A 20,000-nucleotide genomic window follows, 5' to 3' on the forward strand; every position below is an offset into this window, starting at 1 on the left:
CCGGGCCGCGGGAACACTTTCACACACACACACACACACACACACACACACACACACACACACACACACACACACACACACACACACACACACACTTAAGCCCCGAAATCATCTCAAGATAACCTCAAGATATAGATAAAAATACTAGTTTCAGCTTCGTGTCATCATAAGCTAACTCTTGTAAAAATCACCGAAAAACTACAAGCTGATGTAAATAAAGTTTTCGACTTAGCAGCAGTTAAACATGATGTTTAGCATTGATAAATTCCAAGTCGTTACGTATGTACAAATGAAGTTAAAAGAAACACAGGGTACAGGACACAGAGCAATTCATAGAAGGAAAACAGCATGTGAAGGATCTGGGAATAATAATGTGAGACGACCTAACGTTTAATGACCACAACAAAACAAGGTTTAGCCAGGAAAATGATGGGATAGATTACGAGAACCTTCAGATCCTGGGATACAACTACACTGGTGCTGGTCTGCCTTGATTACTCCTCAGTACACACTTTCCCCTTCAGAGCGGGAGAGAGTTCTGAAATAGAGAACATAGACACAATGAAACACCTAAACTATTGGGACAGTCTCCAAGCTCTCAAAATGTGCTCGTTGGAAAGGAGACGAGAGAGGTATCAAAGAGGGTGGGTATGTGGGCCTGCGGGCTGATGGTAACATTGGTGTTTGTTGTGTGTTGCAGAGATGGACGGCTTGAGGAGGGGGACCAGATCCTGGCCATCGACGGTCAAGTGTTGGACTCTTACATCTCCCACCAGCAGGCCATAGGTATCCTGCAGAAGGCCACGCGTGAGTACTCCCACTTGGCTCTTGTACCTTGTGCTCCGGCAGATCTATGTTATATATTCCTCATTCTTAGGCTCTTGTTCTTTATACATTCTAAGTGTGTTTTTCGTCTACATTATCATCCTCTCTCATAACTCTTACCTGCCTCCAAATGTGGACCTCCTCACTCCTCCACATCATACCTCACCACTCATAATACCTCCTCACTTCTCCACCTCATACCTCCTCATTCCTCCTCCGCCAGTATTCAGTGAGGCTATTTTGTGCTTCCATGTCTCCTGGTGTTGTATGGAGACTTCCCCCCCCCTACATTCTCCCTACAGCACTGGTATACGACGCCCCCATTGTCTCTGTTTACATCTGTGGTCTGAGACTTTGTAACATTGTTTACATTAGTGGTTAGTCTCCTCGGCTTTGTCTACATCAGTGGTGTAAGGCTCTTTAACCATGTCTGAAGATATGAGAAATATGAGGTCAGCATCTTGAAGATGGAATCTGGTGTTTCTGGAGAGGTGCTGTGGAACGCTAACACCAACAGCCTCATTGGTCCGGACAATTATATAGATGAAACTTATCGCATATTGATACACGTAATCCTTTCTCATACCCGCTCATTTTCTCCTCATACTCGCTAATTTTCTCCTCATACTCGCTAATTTTCTCCTCATACCCGCTCATTTTCTCCTCATACTCGCTAATTTTCTCCTCATACCCGCTAATTTTCTCCTCATACCCGCTAATTTTCTCCTCATACCCGCTAATTTTCTCCTCATACCCGCTCATTTTCTCCTCATACCCGCTCATTTTCTCCTCATACCCGCTAATTTTCTCCTCATACCCGCTAATTTTCTCCTCATACCCGCTAATTTTCTCCTCATACCCGCTAATTTTCTCCTCATACCCGCTAATTTTCTCCTCATACTCGCTAATTTTCTCCTCATACTCGCTAATTTTCTCCTCATACCCGCTAATTTTCTCCTCATACTCGCTCATTTTCTCCTCATACTCGCTAATTTTCTCCTCATACCCGCTAATTTTCTCCTCATACCCGCTAATTTTCTCCTCATACCCGCTCATTTTCTCCTCATACCCGCTCATTTTCTCCTCATACTCGCTAATTTTGTTATTAATTTTCTTTCACCCTATGCCCCTGTTACCTAGCAGTAAATAGGTACCTGGGAGTTAGTCAGCTGTCACGGGCTGCTTCCTAGGGTGGGTGGGTGTGTGTTGGGGGTGTGAAAAAATAGTAGTAGTAGGAACAGTTGATTTACAGTTGAGAGGCGGGCCGAAAGAGCAGAGCTCAACCCACGCAAGCACAACTAGGTGAGTACTCACTCACTCACTCACTCACTCACTCACTCTCACTCACACACTCTCACTCACACACTCTCACTCACACACTCTCACTCACACACTCTCACTCACACACTCTCACTCACACACTCACTCACACACACTCACACACTCACTCACACACACTCACTCACTCACACACACTCACTCACTCACTCACACACTCACTCTCACACACTCACTCACTCTCACTCACACACTCTCACTCACTCACTCTCACACTCTCACTCTCACACTCTCACTCACACACTCTCACTCACACACTCTCACTCACACACTCTCACTCACACACACTCACTCACACACTCTCACTCACACACTCTCACTCACACACTCTCACACACACTCTCACACTCACTCTCACACTCACTCTCACACTCACTCTCACACTCACTCTCACACTCACTCTCACACTCACTCACACTCACACTCAGGAGAGTTCCACATCACACAGTGGTCATCAATATTCCGTACTGGTCCACACCTTCACACCACAAGTTCCACGAATTTAAATTTTCCTCCGAGTTCTTTGGATGACAAATTTATTGCTTGTGGCCCATCAGAATTCTGCTTTTCAACATCCGCGAACGAAAATTTATAGCCAGGGGCCAGATTCACGAAGCAGTTACGCAAGCACTTACGAACCTGTACATCTTTTCTCAATCTTGGGCGGCTTTGTTTACAATTATTAAACAGTTAATGAGCTCCGAAGCACCAGGAGGCTGTTTATAACAATATCAACAGTTGAATGGGAAGTTTTCATGCTTGTAAACTGTTTAATAAATGTAACCAAAGCCGTCAAAGATAGAGGAAAGATGGACACGTTCGTAAGTGCTTTCGTGAATCTGGCCCAAGGTCTTGACGTAGAATCATTGTCACTTTGTTCCCTACGTTTCTGTGTAGTGAAGTTAGTCTAGTGATTGGGGTCTTTGATTTCAAATATTAATATGTGGAATACATTTATATGTAAGTTGCATATTAAGTGAACGGGAATGAGGACTCCAATGAATTTATTATTTTACTGATGCAAATTCAATTTATTTAGTTTTGCAAATCCTGCTGATAGCCAGTTAACTCGTAATTGGGACTGACGGTACAGTAAACACATTTGTTAATAACTTACGAAACATGTACATCTTTAATCATGGCGGCTTTGTTTACTTTTATTAAATAGTTTACGAGCTTTGTAACTTGACAAGCCAAGGTTATTATTGTTATAAACAACCTTGTAGTGGTTCGGAACTCGTAAACTGTTTAATAAAATGTAAACAAAGCCGCTATGAGTGAGGAAAGATGTACAGGTTTCGTAAATGGCATGGGGATTGTGTGCTCCAACTTCTAGCAAAGGCAGTTGAGTGTTAGACCCTCTGACCAAAGGATAGCAGAGTATTCTATCCTTTGGGTATACTTCTTATGATCCTCTGGTGCCACAGAGCATTATCTACTCATGTTTGATTACGTCAGTTGATAAGTCGAACCAGCACTAAAACACTTAAAACACTTAAAGAAAGTATAATCTAACATCCAGCCAGTAAACAACCAAACTAGCCACTCACCTGGACTATACCTGTAGAAAGTTTCGGGAGTTCTTCTACTCGCCGAGGCCGGCCCGAGGCCAGGCTCGATTTGTGGTAACTTGGTCCAACAGGCTGTTGCTTGGAGCGGCCCGCAAGTCCACATATCCACTAGAGCCTGGTTGGTCCGGTACTTCTTGCAAGAACTAATTCTTGAATACACCCACCTTTGTTACAGCAATATTTCTAATGATTGCTGGGAGGGTGTTGAACAGTATTGGACCTCTGATGTTCAGACAGTGTTCTCTGATTGTGCCTATGGCTCTACTCTTCACTGGTTCTATTCTGCATTTCCTATCGTATCTTTCGCTCCAGTATATTGTTATTCTACTGTGCAAATTTGGGACCTGGCCTTCAAGTAAATTCCAAGTATATATTATTTGATTCATCTCTCGTCTCCTTTCCAGAGAGTACATTTTGAGAGCTTTGAGACGATCCCAATAATTTAGACGTTTTATCGTGTCTATGCGTGCCGTATATGTTCTCTGTATTCCCTCTAATTCAGAGATCTCCCCCGCTCTGAAAGGGGAAGTGAGTACCAAGCAATACTCCCAAGTCATCCACCCTAACCAAGCCAAACCCATCCACCCAAACCAACCAACCAACCAACCAACCAACCAACCAACCAGTTGTTGTTGGTATGAGGTGTTTGCACTAGCTACCTTGTTATAGAATAAGCATACGGTGTTTGACATTGGATAAGTGTGCCCGAGTCCTTACTATTAATTCCTCGCATTAGCACCCTAATCCTTACCACAGATTCCTGGTCTCCTGGACCCCTAACCTTTCCCAGGTCTACCTTCACATTTCATCATGGAGATTGAGGGTGAAATATGTATGCTAAGCCAGCCTTTCTCACCTCAGTGCCCGCCACGAGCCTCCCCTTACCCCACGACCCTCCCCTCACCCCACGACCCTCCCCTCACCCCACGACCCTCCCCTCACCCCACGACCCTCCCCTCACGACCCTCCCCTCACGACCCTCCCCTCACCCCACGACGTCCCCAGCTCTAGGCATCTTCACTCCGGCATCCGATGAAAACCCACACGTCATAATTATACTGAAGTATGCCCCTTCTCGCTCGTTTTCTTCCAGTGGGAAGATAATCCGACTCCAGCAATACGGCTTGGGGTAAAGGATCCTGGAATCTGGAATATCCTCCATCTTTTTTTCTTTTTTTTAGGGGTGAGGGGGATTGAACTAAGGCACCTGATCGTACATTAACGACTCGGTGATTATCGGCGTTGGTTCGTTGCCTCGTTGTCATATCATAGATAGAAGCTTCGACTTGAAATCCTTTTTAGAGGGGTCAAGCCTGTCCCCGCTCTGGGCTTCGAGTAGAACTCCCAGATTCCCTACAGGTACAATCCAGGTATGGTGCCCGGTAAGAGCGGCCCAGGTACGGAATATCCGGGTACTGTTGGTTTATTAGACCGACTACTGTTTACATTGGTGTACTGGAAATGGGTGTGGCAAAAATGGCGTACTGGAAGTACGGCAAAAATGAGGACCTGAAACATAATACAGGGTACATAACACAATCGAATCTGCCCATAGTAGGAAAACAGCATGTCAAGGATTTGGGAATAATGATGTCCGACGACCTAACGTTTAGAGAGCACAACCAAGCAAATATTGCGGCAGCCAGAAAAATGATCAGATGGATTACGAGAACTTTGGAATCCAGAGATCCCATCACAATGGTTGTACTCTTCAAGTCACTTGTATTGTCTCGTCTCGAGTACTGCTCAGTGCTCACTTTCCCCTTCAGAGCAGGAGAGATTGCTGAAATAGAGGGAATACAGAGAACATATACAGCACGCATAGACGCGATAAAGCACCTAAATTATTGGGATCGTCTCAAAGCTCTCCAAATGTACTCACTAGAAAGGAGACGAGAGAGATACCAAGTAATATACTCGTGGAAAATACTGGAGGGTCAGGTCCCTAATCTACACAGTAAAGCAACATGATGATGGAATGAACGATATAGAAGGAAATGTAGAATAGAACCAGTGAAGAGCAGAGGTGTCATAGGCACAATCAGAGAACACTGTATAAACATCAGAGGTCCGCGGTTGTTCAACGTCCTCCCAGCAAGCATAAGAAATATTGCCGGAACAACCGTGGACATCTTCAAGAGAAAACTAGGCTTTCTAAAAAACGTGCCGGACCAACCGGGCTGTGGTGGGTATGTGGGCCTGCGGCCCGCTACAAGCAACAGCCTAGTGGACCAAACTCTCGCAAGTCAAGCCTGGCCTCGGGCCGGGCTTGGGGAGTAGAAGAACTCCCAGAACCCCATCAACCAGGTGTCGGAGGGACAAGGGGGCGGGCGGAGGGGAGACTGGGGAACGAGAGAGAGAGAGAGAGAGAGAGAGAGGGGGGGGGGGGAGAGAATAAATGAGAGAATGAGAGAGAGGGAGAGAGGGGGGGGGGAGAGAATTAGAGGGAGAGACAGAATGAGATAGAGAGAAATGATAAGAATGAATGAATCCTGGGAAACGGGGGGGAAAGTTGCCCTTGGATGGATGACTTGATGGAATGTTGACATCATAGTTCCCCAACTTTCATGAGTTGAAAATGGCTTCTGGATTGATGAAGTAAACACCTTGAGCCAACCACGACCTTGAACCCAGACTTGACAGTTATCCCCTAATGGCCTTCAAGACACACTGTATGATAAAGATGTCTGTCTCTAATCTGCCTCTAATCTGTCTCTAATCTGTCTCTAATCTGTCTCCAAAATATACAAGGACCAGTTTGAGAAACTAAGGCATACCAATTATCATTCTGGTAGTGGAGTTAATTAGTATTTCATAGATAATTATAGTAATTGGATAATAATTATAATATCAGCTCTGAAAATGGCAACATAAATGAAATTTTGGTAATGTCAGTTGTTGAATTTAAGACAATAAAAATTCAGGAATTTATAATGATTTACTTATGGATTTTTGATGGCAAATTCTTTGTGTAATGTCGACGAACTCCTCAGTTATGTAATAATACAACTTGTTTAAATTTGTTTAACATTTTACAAGCTTTGAAAATTTACAACAAAAGGTTGTTATTGCAAAAAAAACTCTTAGTGCTTCGGAGCCTATAAACTGTTTTATATAAAAGCCGTAATGGCTGAGGAAAGATATACAGGTTTCGTATGAGTTTAATGCCAAGATCTTGAGTGAGGCTAAGACTAAGTTGCCTCATCATCAAGTTCACACACAACCTTCCCAACGCAATGAAAAAATAAGCCCCATCTTCCTTAACTAGGGAAAGTTGTGGCAAGTTCTTCATTATTCCCTAACTTGGGGCAGATTAGGGGAATTTTAGTTTTTTTAGCAGGGGGAGGGGGGAAGAGTAGGGGGGATTTTGTGGTTGGGGCGGCGTGTGGTGTGGGGTATTGGTGTTTGGGTGGTGTGTGTGGTGGAGTTGGTTCATGCGGGTGGATGGATCAATCAGGACGCCGATCCACGCAGTGGTGGTGTGGGAGAGATGCGTGTATGGGGAGCTGAAAGTGTGGTGTATGTTGTGGTGTTGTGGGGCCAGGGTGGTACGTTGGGGGGGGGGGTGATGGTAGCGAAGGTAGTTTCTCCTATACTGCTGGTCATACTAGATGGAGTCAAAACATGTAGTTAAAACCACTCTCTCCTCTTTCTCTCCTCTTTCTCTCCTCTTTCTCTCCTCTTTTTCTCCTCTTTCTCTCCTCTTTCTCTCCTCTTTCTCTCCTCTTTCTCTCTTTCTCTCCTCTTTCTCTCCTCTTTCTCTCCTCTTTCTCTCCTCTTTCTCTCCTCCTCTCTCTCTCTCTCTCTCTCTCTCTCTCTCTCTCTCTCTCTCTCTCTCTCTCTCTCTCTCTCTCTCTCTCTCTCTCTCTCTCTCTCTCTCTCTCTCCCTCCCTCCCTCCCTCCCCCCCCTCCCCCCCCTCCCCCCCCCTCTCCCCCTCTCTCTCCCCCTCTCTCTCCATCCATCCATCCATCACAAGTGTTGAAATGGAAACTACAGTAGAACGTAGGGAGTGAAATTGAACGGGAGACAGGGTGTGTGTGATATATATATATATATATATATATATATATATATATATATATATATATATATATATATATATATATATATATATATATAATATACATACATACATACATACAAATAGAGGAATTGAAGAGTGTTGCATAAACAGTACAATATTAAAATTGTAGTTATCCCTGATTACATTATCATAATAACTAGGACTCATTTGCATAGCCGCAGTGCTGTATTGCTTCCTTGACGTGTACATTAGCGACCAAGGACAGCTTCCTGTTGCAAGACCAGTCTCATGTTGCAATTGCTTAGTAATGCATTAGTAAATTTTATGGTGAGGGGAGGTTGTGACGAAAAAGGAAGGAGGGTCAAGACTCCCTCTAAGAGGGTTAAGAGGGTTAAGGGTTCAAGAGAGAACTGGATAAGCACCTCCAAAGGATACCTGATCAACCAGGTTGTGACTCATACGTCAGGCTGCGAGCAGCCGCGTCTAACAGCCTGGTTGATCAGTCCAGCAACCAGGAGGCCTGGTCGACGACCGGGCCGCGGGGACACTAAGCCCCGGAAGCACCTCAAGGTAAGGTAACCTCAAGGGTTCGCAGACATTTAGTATAGTGATTAAATAGGCCTAGGTAGGCAGCCAAGATGACACAGGCAGAATGGCTAAGCCTATTTTGAGTGCAAATTGCAATTAATGATTGTAAGGATGGTACGGAATTTATCGTTGAGTTGCGGGATTGTTTTTTGCAGGGTCGTTGGTCCTAAGTGGCTGGGTATCCCAGCTCCTTGTCCTCGTACCCCAGCTCCTTGTCCTCGTACCCCAGCTCATTGTTCTCGTGTCCCAGCTCATTGTCCTCTTGTCCCAGCTCATTGTCCTCTTGTCCCAGCTCATTGTCCTCGTATCCCAGCTCCTTGTCCTCGTATCCCAGCTCCTTGTCCTCGTATCCCAGCTCCTTGTCCTCGTACCCCAGCTCCTTGTCCTCGTATCCCAGCTCCTTGTCCTCGTACCCCAGCTCCTTGTCCTCGTATCCCAGCTCCTTGTCCTCGTACCCCAGCTCCTTGTCCTCGTATCCCAGCTCCTACTTTCTCAATCTGCTAATTACCTTACAGGCAATATCCTGGTATTTAATAAACAAATTTAATGATATTTAATTAACATTGTGTTTTTTTGCTCTAATAACTTAGTAGAGATGTTGTGTTGCTGTGGCAGTTGTGTTGCTGTGGCAGTTGTGTTACTGTGGCAGTTGTGTTACTGTGGCAGTTGTGTTACTGTGGCAGTTGTGTTACTGTGGCAGTTGTGTTACTGTGGCAGTTGTGTTACTGTGGCAGTTGTGTTACTGTGGCAGTTGTGTTACTGTGGCAGTTGTGTTACTGTGGCAGTTGTGTTACTGTGGCAGTTGTGTTACTGTGGCAGTTGTGTTACTGTGGCAGTTGTGTTACTGTGGCAGTGTTGTGTTACTGTGGCAGTTGTTACTGTGGCAGTTGTGTTACTGTGGCAGTTGTGTTACTGTGGCAGTGTTGTGTTACTGTGGCAGTGTTGTGTTACTGTGGCAGTGTTGTGTTACTGTGGCAGTTGTGTTACTGTGGCAGTTGTGTTACTGTGGCAGTTGTGTTACTGTGGCAGTTGTGTTACTGTGGCAGTGTTGTGTTACTATGGTGTTACTTAACGACATTGTGTTGTGTTGGCAGGCCTGGTGACCCTGGTGGTGGCGCGGGCCCCGCCTCTTGAGCAGCAGCAACAAGAGATCTCCCTGGAGCAGGAGCAGGAGCAGCAGGAGCAGGAGGACGAGGAAGAGGAACCCCTACACCAGGAACTTGAGACCTATCCTCCTGTGGCTCCAGTCCATCAGGAGTCCTCCTCCACAGAAATGGTTAGTAGCTTTTATCGTGTCTTTTGGAACAGAATTAGTGTGGGGGAAATACAGGTAACCTCAGATAAGGGGTAAGGGGAAAAGGTAACCTCAAGGTAAGGGGTAAGGGAAAAAGGTAACCTCAAGGTAAGGGGGTGGAATGGAAAAGGAGGGATGGAAAATGGGTCAAGATATGTATATATGGAGGGTATTAACAAAGCAGTGAATTGACTATAATTATTATTTGTGCCTGGAGGGTCGAGGTGTTAGCTCTTGGACCCCGCCTTTCTAATCGTCCGTTGTCTGATGTACTGATTCGCTGCCTGTTTTTCTCTGTCATTTTATTTATCTCACGCACTCATATAATGGGCAGAACCTGATGCCTCTGTTCAACCTAGCAGTAAATAGGTACCTAGGAATTGATCAGCTGCTTCCTGAGGATACAAGTGTGTGTGTGTGTGTGTGTGTGAGAGAAATTTGTGAGGTAGATATGATAGAGGAAAAATAGTTGCGTCTACATTAGACAACCGATGGTTATAAAGGCGGGACCCAAGAGCTAACTGCTGGATCCTGCAGGCACAAATAGTACACACACACAGTCAGCATGCTGCTTACAAGAGCTGTTTAACTCCCAGGTACCCATTTGTTGCAAAGTGAAAGAAACTGTCTTGGCCGGGAATCGAACCCGGGTCCGTGGACTAGATCACGAAAGCAGTGTGTTGTTGAGAGATGGGGAGGGCAAGTTGGTCACAGTTTAGGGGTGAGAATTGTGTTAAGGCTTCAAAGCATTATTAAGATCTGAAGCCACAAACACTAAGGGTTGGAATCATCCCCTATTATGTACCACTATAACCCTCTCCACCGCTCGCGGAATGGGTATGGGGTGCATAATGAATGACTAAACTAACAAACCCCATTTGTCCCAATATGTCAACTAGTTTGGTTTTAATTACAAACCGGTTTGGCTAAGGGTATCCTCTCAAAAGTTGCTAGAACCGATTTACAAATTCAAATTGCTTATGTGTATATATGTGGCGTGCATACAATGGGATTGAACCTGCGTACCAGAGCTGTCAAGGCACACGCCATCTGGATCATAAGGGCTATGAAGGATCTCAACCAAAGCTAATACCTCAGTTATTTCGAACTCTGGCATATCACCACATCAAAAATTCCCTACACTACACTACATTATGGCACTAGTCGATTAGGGCAGCGTCTGGGATGCTCACAGACGTAGGTTCGAATCCTCGCCACGGCCCTTGTGGATTTGTTTTTTAAAAATTCCTAATTTTATTCATTATATTATGTTTGCTGGTGGGTTTGGTATAGTTGTTACTATAAGAGATCTTACTGGACAGTTCACACAAGATGAAAGTGTTTCAAAATGCTCAGGCATCAGGTGTAAGAAAACATGATCCAAACGTCTTGACCTGCCTGGGAATCGAACCCGGGGGTCATTTTGGTTATGAGGCAAGTGCTTTGAGTAGGAAGTGCTTAGTTGCAGCTGTCAGTGACAATCTGGTGGTGGTTCCTTACCTGCTACAGTTAATTTCAGTTGAGAATGATAGTATTTACTCATTATTATCCATGGTAAGGTGAGGTCCTTACCATGGATAAGGTAAGGACCTCCTTGTGCCCCTCCTGCTGGCCTTATTATAGTGTGGTGGTGGTTGAGGGAGTGTTTGTCTGATCCACCACACTATTTACACTATCTTCCAAATGATATTTTTTTTTCTTAGGTCAGATATCACTCAATTTCATCATTTTCATTCATGTGCCGGCAATAATTTTGTGCGTGCGTAAATATCTTCTATTTCCATATACAACACTCCGTGTTCTATACATTTAAGGTTATTCATAGATAGAAGATAGGACGAGGGACATGACATGGGTTAATTTATGTTAATAAGCTGGAATGAGAGATCAGAGATCGATCCCTCCCTCCCCTCGATCGCCCTATCTTGAGGGTTATCTTGAGGGTTATCTTGAGGGTTATCTTGAGGGTTATCTTGAGGGTTATCTTGAGGGTTATCTTGAGGGTTATCTTGAGGGTTATCTTGAGGGTTATCTTGAGGGTTATCTTGAGGGTTATCTTGAGGGGTTATATTGAGGGGTTATCTTGAGGGGTTATCTTGAGGGGTTATCTCGAGGTTATCTCGAGGTTATCCCTAAAACAATTAAGGTACCATATCACGTCTGCGTTGTGTTTGGACAATAAAATAACACACTAGAGGGAAAAATATGGCAGAAAGTACATAATAGAGCCAGTGAAGAATAGAGGTGCCATAGGCACAATCACACCGGATGAACACCAGAGGCCCTCAGCTGTCGCGCATACTCCCAGTAAATATAAGAAATATTGCAGGAATTAATGAGAACGTGATCAAGAAACGATTAAGCAAAGCTCCTAGAAGAAGTGCCGGACCAACCAGGCTGTGGTGGATGTGTGTAGACCTGCGGGCCGCTCCAAGTAACAGCCTGTTGGACCAAGCTATCACAAGTCAAGCCTGTCCCCAGGTCGGGGTTCAGAACACCAACTCTAAGGTCTAGAGCAGTTCTCCCTTAAGTCACCCCCTTGGAGCAGGAGGGCATGGAAAACGGGCCACAAGGAAAAAAAAAATGCTTTCCATTTTAATTAAGAAATGGGTTTGCTGGCCTGTGTGCGTGAGGTTATTTGCGATGGGTTTAGACATACGTACACGCACATGCGTCCGTGTCCACACGCACATGCGTCCGTGTCCACACGCACATGCGTCCGTGTCCACACGCACATGCGTCCGTGTCCACACGCACATGCGTCCGTGTCCACACGCACATGCGTCCGTGTCCACACGCACATGCGTCCGTGTCCACACGCACATGCGTCCGTGTCCACACGCACATGCGTCCGTGTCCACACGCACATGCGTACATTTTCTCTCCGTAATAAACATTTGTGGAATCGAAAAATATTGAAACCGCTTATTTTTGTGTTCGATCCCTCCTTTCCTCTGCCGTTCTCCCTTTTTCATTCATATCTTCCAACCTTCTCCACCTCTTCTCTTTCTTTAATCCATCTCCTCCCTCCCTCCTTCCCCTCTATTTTCTCCATCTTCCCCTACTTGCCTCACTTCACCTCCCCCTCCACAGTTACCTGTGTGTATGTTCTTTCTGTTCAGACTTGACGTACCAGTTCTGTGGTCCAGAAACTCAAAGAAAAAAAGTCCGGCGTTATATATAGTCCAACTGCGCTTTTTTAGGAAAGACATGACCAAAGAAAACGTGGAAGCTGCTTGACAAGGGCCAACTCGTATGATACGGGTTGGGTTGGGAGGGTCCGGTTTTTATTTAATGTGATAAACGTCTCATTGTACACTAGGGTTTTGTCAAGGATTTTAAAACCTACCTAAGTTAACCTAACTTAGCCCAGCCCAACTTAACCTAGCTCAACCTAACCCAGCTCGACCTAACCTAGCCCAACCTAACCTAGCCCAACCTAACCTAGCCCAACCTAACCTAACTTAACCTAACCTAGCCCTGCCTAATCTAAGGTAATAATACATACTCACCTAGCACCGACCTACCCCTTGTTGACCATCTCTAAGAAGAGTAAGCTTGTGTAGCGGAGGTAGTTGGGCTTCTACGGGCCTGGTTTCTGTAATAACATTGGCCTCGTGTAGAACCACTACATCGTATTACGCTGACGCTGTTAGGTGATTAAGGTGGTGGTTGATAAAGTATTTACATTGTTCCTTCAGAAACTTGTAAGTCTTTTTATTGATCATGGCGATTTTAGTTTTATTTAAAAAATAATGATCTAGGAAATTCTCCCTTTTCCCCAGCACCCTACTCTCTCTTCCCTTTACACCCCTTCTCCCCCTCCTCCCCCTCCTCCCCCTCCTCCTTCCCCTTCTCTCTCTCCCTCCTTCTCCTCCTTCCCCTTCTCCCCCCTTCTCCTTCCCCTTCTCCTCCCTCCTTCCCCTTCTCCCCCCTTCTCCTTCCCCTTCTCCTCCCCCTTCTCCTCCCTTCTCCCCCCTTCTCCTTCCCCTTCTCCTCCCTCCTTCCCCTTCTCCCCCCTTCTCCTTCCCCTTCTCCTCCCTCCTTCCCCTTCTCCTCCCTCCTTCCCCTTCTCCTCCCTCCTTCCCCTTCTCCTCCCTCCTTCCCCTTCTCCTCCCTCCTTCCCCTTCTCCTCCCTCCTTCCCCTTCTCCCCCTCCTTCCCCTTCTCCCCCTCTCTCCCCCTCACTGCGCCAGAGGTAACTAAGTGACTGACAGTGAGGGTGACTGGCACAGGTTGGGTCACTATTGAGTTACCTGGACCTGGGAGGGATCGCCTTGTTATCCACTCTAGTCACAGTCACTCATTCCTCGCAATGTTTGCTGATGATGCTAAAATTATGAGGATAAAGACAGATGAAGATAGAGACTATAATACAACCCGGACAACCTGATGGAATGGTCCAGAAAATGGTTACTAAAGTTCAACTCGAGTGTCAAGTACTGAAATTAGGTGAAAGGAGCAGGAAACTGAACACAAGATACCATCTGGGAGGTGAAATCCTGTATGAGTGAAATAGAAAGATCTTGGGGGTTGATATCACATCGAACCTGTCCCCAGAGGCCCACATCAAAAGGGTATCATCAGCGGCATACGCTAGATTGACCAACATAAGAACTGCCTTTACATACTTGTATAAGGATTCATTCAGTACCTTATACAACACACATGTCAGACCAATCCTGGAGAATGCAGCTCCAGCCTGTAGTCCATACCTAGTTAAACACAAGACATTGTTTTTGGAAGTAGTGTGTAATTACCTAAGTGTAGTTACAGGATGAGAGCTACGCTCGTGGTGTCCCGTCTTCCCAGCACTCTTTGTCATATAACGCTGTGTGTGTGTGTGTGTGTATATATATATATATATATATATATATATATATATATATATATATATATATATATATATATATAGTGCCAAAGTGAGCACCTTCGTGGGAGTGAATGGAGGCATCTTAAGGTTCTCTCTCCGTTATTGAGATGAAGTTCCTCTCGGGAGGCTGGAAATTGATTGTTATTTCAAACATTGAAAGCAGTCCGCCGGCCGTCAGCACGAATTATGCCTTACCGTAAAACTTTGGCTGTCAGGTGAAGGGACGGGGGGAGGGGGGCTCTTGTCCCCCCTCCCGTCCCTGTCACCCGTTTCTGTCGCCCCTCCCATGCCTGTCTTGGAGAGGGTGACAGGTTGACAGGACGTTTAGCATGGGAGGGAATAGAGACTTTGGGAAGCTCAGAAGAGTAGAAGAGATGTAAGAGCCTATTTCAACGCACTTGCAGTTAGCAAATGGGATGAAATAGGCGGAGAATGGGTAGGAGGAGGAGGACATATACAGAAGAAATCCTACTGTCTGTCAGTCACAGATGACGACAAAGAAATGAGCGAAATATTAAGGAATCAGTACGACTCTTGCTTTTAGCGAGTCTCTCTCTCTCTCTCTCTCTCTCTCTCTCTCTCTCTCTCTCTCTCTCTCTCTCTCTCTCTCTCTCTCTCTCTCTCTCTCTCTCTCTCTCTCTCTCTTCCCCTCCCCCCATCTTGCACTTGAGACAGATAAGTGAGGTGAAATATTTTTGTCTCAAAATATCCGAGTCTGATAAACAGAACTTTTATGTTAAGTGTCATTTTCCTACTAAACTTTTTTCCAAACTCATTAAAATGGAGACAGAGGAAACGTGGAGAGAGAGAGAGAGAGAGAGAGAGAGAGAGAGAGCAAGAGCAAGAGCAAGCATAAAAGATTCCTACCAATGAGAGACCAGTTCTAAGCTTGACAGTGTTGTTAAGTGAGTGTTTGATCAATGTCCGTCGATCAAAATATTATTTAATATATCCCGAACCAAACAGGCCAAACAAACAATATGCAAAACTTTCAGGTTCCTCAATACAAAAATTCTTAAAAAAACACCAAAATTCTCCAGCCATAAATATTTGTGCTTGTTTTAAGTCGTAAAACTTCAGTATTCTGGTGTGTGTTTTTTCGGATCAGCATCACTGATGCTGAATGTTACAGCATGAAAATGTTACAGCATGGAAATGTTACAGCATGGAAATGTTACAGCATGGAAATGTTACAGCATGGAAATGTTACAGCATGGAAATGTTACAGCATGAAAGTATTACACTTAAGTATCTAAATTATTTAGAAGTTTATCAGTGTGTGAGAATGAAGACTTTGATGATTCAAAGTACATTAGTATGCAGTAAAAATTTTAAATAATCGCGAGTAAATTCATTTACAATTCTCAAGGCAGCAAAAGGCACTTTTGCGTTAACTGTTAAAATTTTACTTATTTATTAAACCAAAATAAAAGTTTCATATCAGATATACGTCAAAAATAAAACTCCATATACAGTTTTAAATGTAGATAAGACAGGACGTCTTATCGATTAAAGATTTGAGAGGTGGGGCCCAAGAGCCGTAGCTCATCCCAGCAAATACAACTAGGCGAATAGTACATCAGCATGTGAACTTCAAATGATATTTTTTGAAAATTTGTATTAATTTGTTTTATTGTTTACTATTAGAATAACCTAAGTCCTAAACGGTTGTCATGGTAACATCTCCCTGCAGCTCGACATCTCTCTGGTGTTGGAGAGTGGGGGGGGGATGGGAGGCAAGGGAGATGGGGTGGTAGAGGAGCGGGTTTGATGGGGTAGAAAATAGTCAGATGTGATGGATATTTGCATGGAAGGGGTGGATATGTGAAGAAGGGGAAGAAGAAGAATGGAGATGACTGTGAAACGAAGGCATTGTTGGGAAAGACGTAAAGGGGGAGGGAGGATACGGATAGTAGTAAGGAAGGGGAGCTTGCGTATGCGAGGCTGGCTAACATCAGAACAGCCTCCAGGAACCTGTGTAAGGAATCATTCAGAATCTTGTACACCACATATGTAAGGCCAATCCTGGAGTATGCGGCCCCAGCATGGAGCCCGTACCTTGTCAAGCACAAGACGAAGCTGGAAAAAGTTCAGAAGTATGCCACTATGCTAGTCCCAGAATTAAGAGGTATGAGTTACAAAGAAAGGCTGCGTGAAATGCACCTCACGACACTGGAAGACAGAAGAGCAAGAGGAGACATGATCACTACCTTCAAAATTCTCAGAGGAATTGACAGAGTAGATAAGGATAAACTTTTTAACACGGGTGGAATGCGAACGAGGGGACACAGGTGGAGACTGAGTACCCAAATGAGCCACAGGGATGTTAGAAAGAACTTTTTCACTGTCAGAGTAGTTAACAAGTGGAATGCATTAGGAAGTGATGTGGTGGAGGCTGACTCCATACACAGTTTCAAATGTAGATATGATAGAGCTCGAGAAGCTCAGGAGTCTGTACACCAGTAGATTGACCGTTAAGAGGCGGGACCAAAGAGCCAGAGCTCAACCCCCACAAGCACAACTAGATGAATACACATAACCCGTATCCTCTTGCCTATATAACTATCCAAGATGCTTCACTCACTATATTGATTGATGTGTTTGTGGTATTTGAAGTTGTCATATAAGTTATTCATATAGTGTGTGTGTGTGTGTGTGTCGTATTTACTACTTTAAAATTACCAGGTAACCCTATGTATTGTAGCAAAGTGAGCTACATAGTCCTGTTGTTATGCCTCTTAGATCATTACAAATTCAGCCGTCTCTGCTAAATATATTTTGTCATTGTCTGTAGAAAAATTTATCACACTTGTCCCCATAATTTGTATCCTAAGAATTACTTGCTTAAAATAAGTTAGATTGGATTATCAAATTACAAATTATAAAAGTGCACAAATTATGAGAATTTTACTCTATCATTCTTCTCTTACTGTTGATAACTTAATACTAATTATAAATTATTTATTTTTAATCGAGTAACTTAATTGTTTAATTATTTTGTTTTAATTGGTTTATAATAAATCTTTCCATGTCAACTTTAAAAAAGTATTCATAAATTATCAATTATTTAACAAATAATTTTGTTAAATATTAATCATTATTTATAAATATAAATTATAATAAATAATAAAATTATTAATTATTTAACAATTTCATTCAGGAAGTGGCATCAATTTAACAGCTTATACATGTTTATAAAAAAAATCTAATTAACTAAGTTTATTTATATATTTCATATATAAAGTAATAATGTTAATTTTTACCCCATTACCTCATAACTGGTCATTAATAAGATCACTAATTTGTTTGACAGCTAAACACGGAGTGGGCCCAGGTGGAGGCTATTGACCTCATCAACGATGGCTCTGGCCTCGGCTTTGGGATCATTGGCGGCAAGTCAACAGGTGTAGTGGTCAAGACGATCTTACCTGGAGGCGTGGCAGACAGGGTTAGTACCTATCTCTTACCTGTAATCACTCAAATGACTTGTACATCTTTCAGGTAAGTCTAAGAAGGACTGGGTGGTTATAAATAGGAGCTTGCTTGTATGGGCCAATAGGTCTTCTGCAGTTATTTTTATTCTTATGTTCTTAAGAACATAATAAAGGTAACTACATGTGACCTGTTGGCCTATACGGCACAGATAATAGTTGTATCCTCCCAAACTCACTCATGTATGTCAAACCTGCTCTTGAAACAACTCGGGGATCGCACCAATCATGAATTGCCTGTCATAATTGATCTTAAGTTGTTAACTCGTAGACTGATCTGATGGGGTCTGGTAGTTGGAATACTGGTGCACCAGCATTCATCTAGTGGTATTCACCTAGTTCAGCTTGCGAGGGTTGAGTTCTGGCTCTTTCGGCCCGCCTCTCAACTGTCTATATTTGACTATGTAACTGCTCTTCTGTCGATCAACAAAATGTACAGTTTACAGGAAATGGTGTACACCAGTACATGTATACTAGTGAGGTGGTGGTGCTTTGCTCTTTTAGTTAATTAGAAGCTAGTTATGAAAATGGAAACAAGTTAGCTAACTGCTAGGCTCTTGGGGAAGTGAATTGAAATATTACTCGGAACATAAGAGGCTAGGTCAAGAATACACACTTACGACCGTCACCTGCAAATGGAACCTAATCGGAGAAAGCTTGCTATTAACTAGCCATACAGAATTATATATATTATTGAGTTATCGCAGGTTAAAATACATATAAACTACGCTGGAGTAACAGAGAATGATAATCACAACATATACAAATAAAAAGTTACTAACATTATTAATTAATAATAGGGAAAAATAAGATTACTAAAATTTTATCCAATAAATAATAGGCTTAGATAAAGAGAGATTAACGTCACTTTAGTTCCTCACTAAGCTAGTGTTGCTGAAATCTTGGTTATCTTGAGATGATTTCGGGGCTTTAGTGTCCCCGCGGCCCGGTCCTCGACCAGGCCTCCACCCCCCAGGAAGCAGCCCGTGACAGCTGTCTAACACCCAGGTACCTATTTTACTGCTAGGTAACAGGGGCATAGGGTGAAAGAAACTCTGCCCATTGTTTCTCGCCGGCGCCCGGGATCGAACCCGGGACCACAGGATCACAAGTCCAGCGTGCTGTCCGCTCGGCCGACCGGCTCCCTTGGTGCATGAGCCAATACAATTAACTCGTAATATTGGCATAAATATCAATACCAGTTAGACACCGTCGTTAATAATAGGTCTGGCAATAATCGCTCATTTATACGAGTATATTAAATCATTATCACAAAGGCACTGATAACACAGTTTATGAAGGATTAATTTGGTTAATTATTTGGATTAACTGCCTAATTAATTTAAGTTATTGAATTAAATACACAGATTATATTAAGGTTAGGAGGTGACCTCGTTCCATCACGCCTTCCTGTTGTAAACATTTTCTCGAAGGAATACAAATCTCAATCTTGCGTATTAATGATCATTTAAAGAAAGGTGACCCCGCCATGCTTCCTTGCACGAAATATTCAAAATACATTAGTTGCCCATCCTTACAAAATATTGTTTAGGAACGTTTTCTCCACTCGCAAAATGGAGGAAAGAGTTCTGAAGGACATTGTTCATAGGAATATGACCCATACCAACGCCAAGCAGAAGATAGTTAATAATATACTATATGACCAACTTACTCATTTCAAAACTCAAGCCATAGCAGGTGAAACGCCTTGAGTGACAGGCATGTTATCTGTACCTTCACAAAGTACAGATAACATGCAACTGTATACTTGTTATCTGTACCACTTGGAGGCTGCCGGCCCCAATGATGTCAATATATAGGCATGACAACATCATCTCTTTCAAGGTACCTGACCATACACAGACAATATGGCCTCATTAAAGCGCATATTATCTCTACACACAACCTGATCATCACCAGAGATCAGTCAAACATCACTGAAGTACTCGATAGATAGTGACAATAGAAGATTAGACATAGGGGAAGTAATACATAT

General features: G+C 43.6%; 1 protein-coding gene across 1 annotated transcript in view; it reads left to right on the top strand.

The window, feature by feature from the left end:
• The window catches only part of LOC123748468 (multiple PDZ domain protein), a 1,300,933-nt gene that overhangs the window by 546,623 nt on the left and 734,310 nt on the right, over positions 1-20,000 (top strand). Inside the window, 3 exon segments of the mRNA XM_069303573.1 lie at positions 701-807; positions 9,442-9,623; positions 17,827-17,961. Of these exon segments, the coding sequence (XP_069159674.1) occupies positions 701-807; positions 9,442-9,623; positions 17,827-17,961 (424 nt within the window).

This window comes from Procambarus clarkii, chromosome 50 (genome assembly GCF_040958095.1).
Source record: "Procambarus clarkii isolate CNS0578487 chromosome 50, FALCON_Pclarkii_2.0, whole genome shotgun sequence".
In the NCBI taxonomy this organism is placed as follows: Eukaryota; Metazoa; Arthropoda; class Malacostraca; order Decapoda; family Cambaridae; genus Procambarus; species Procambarus clarkii.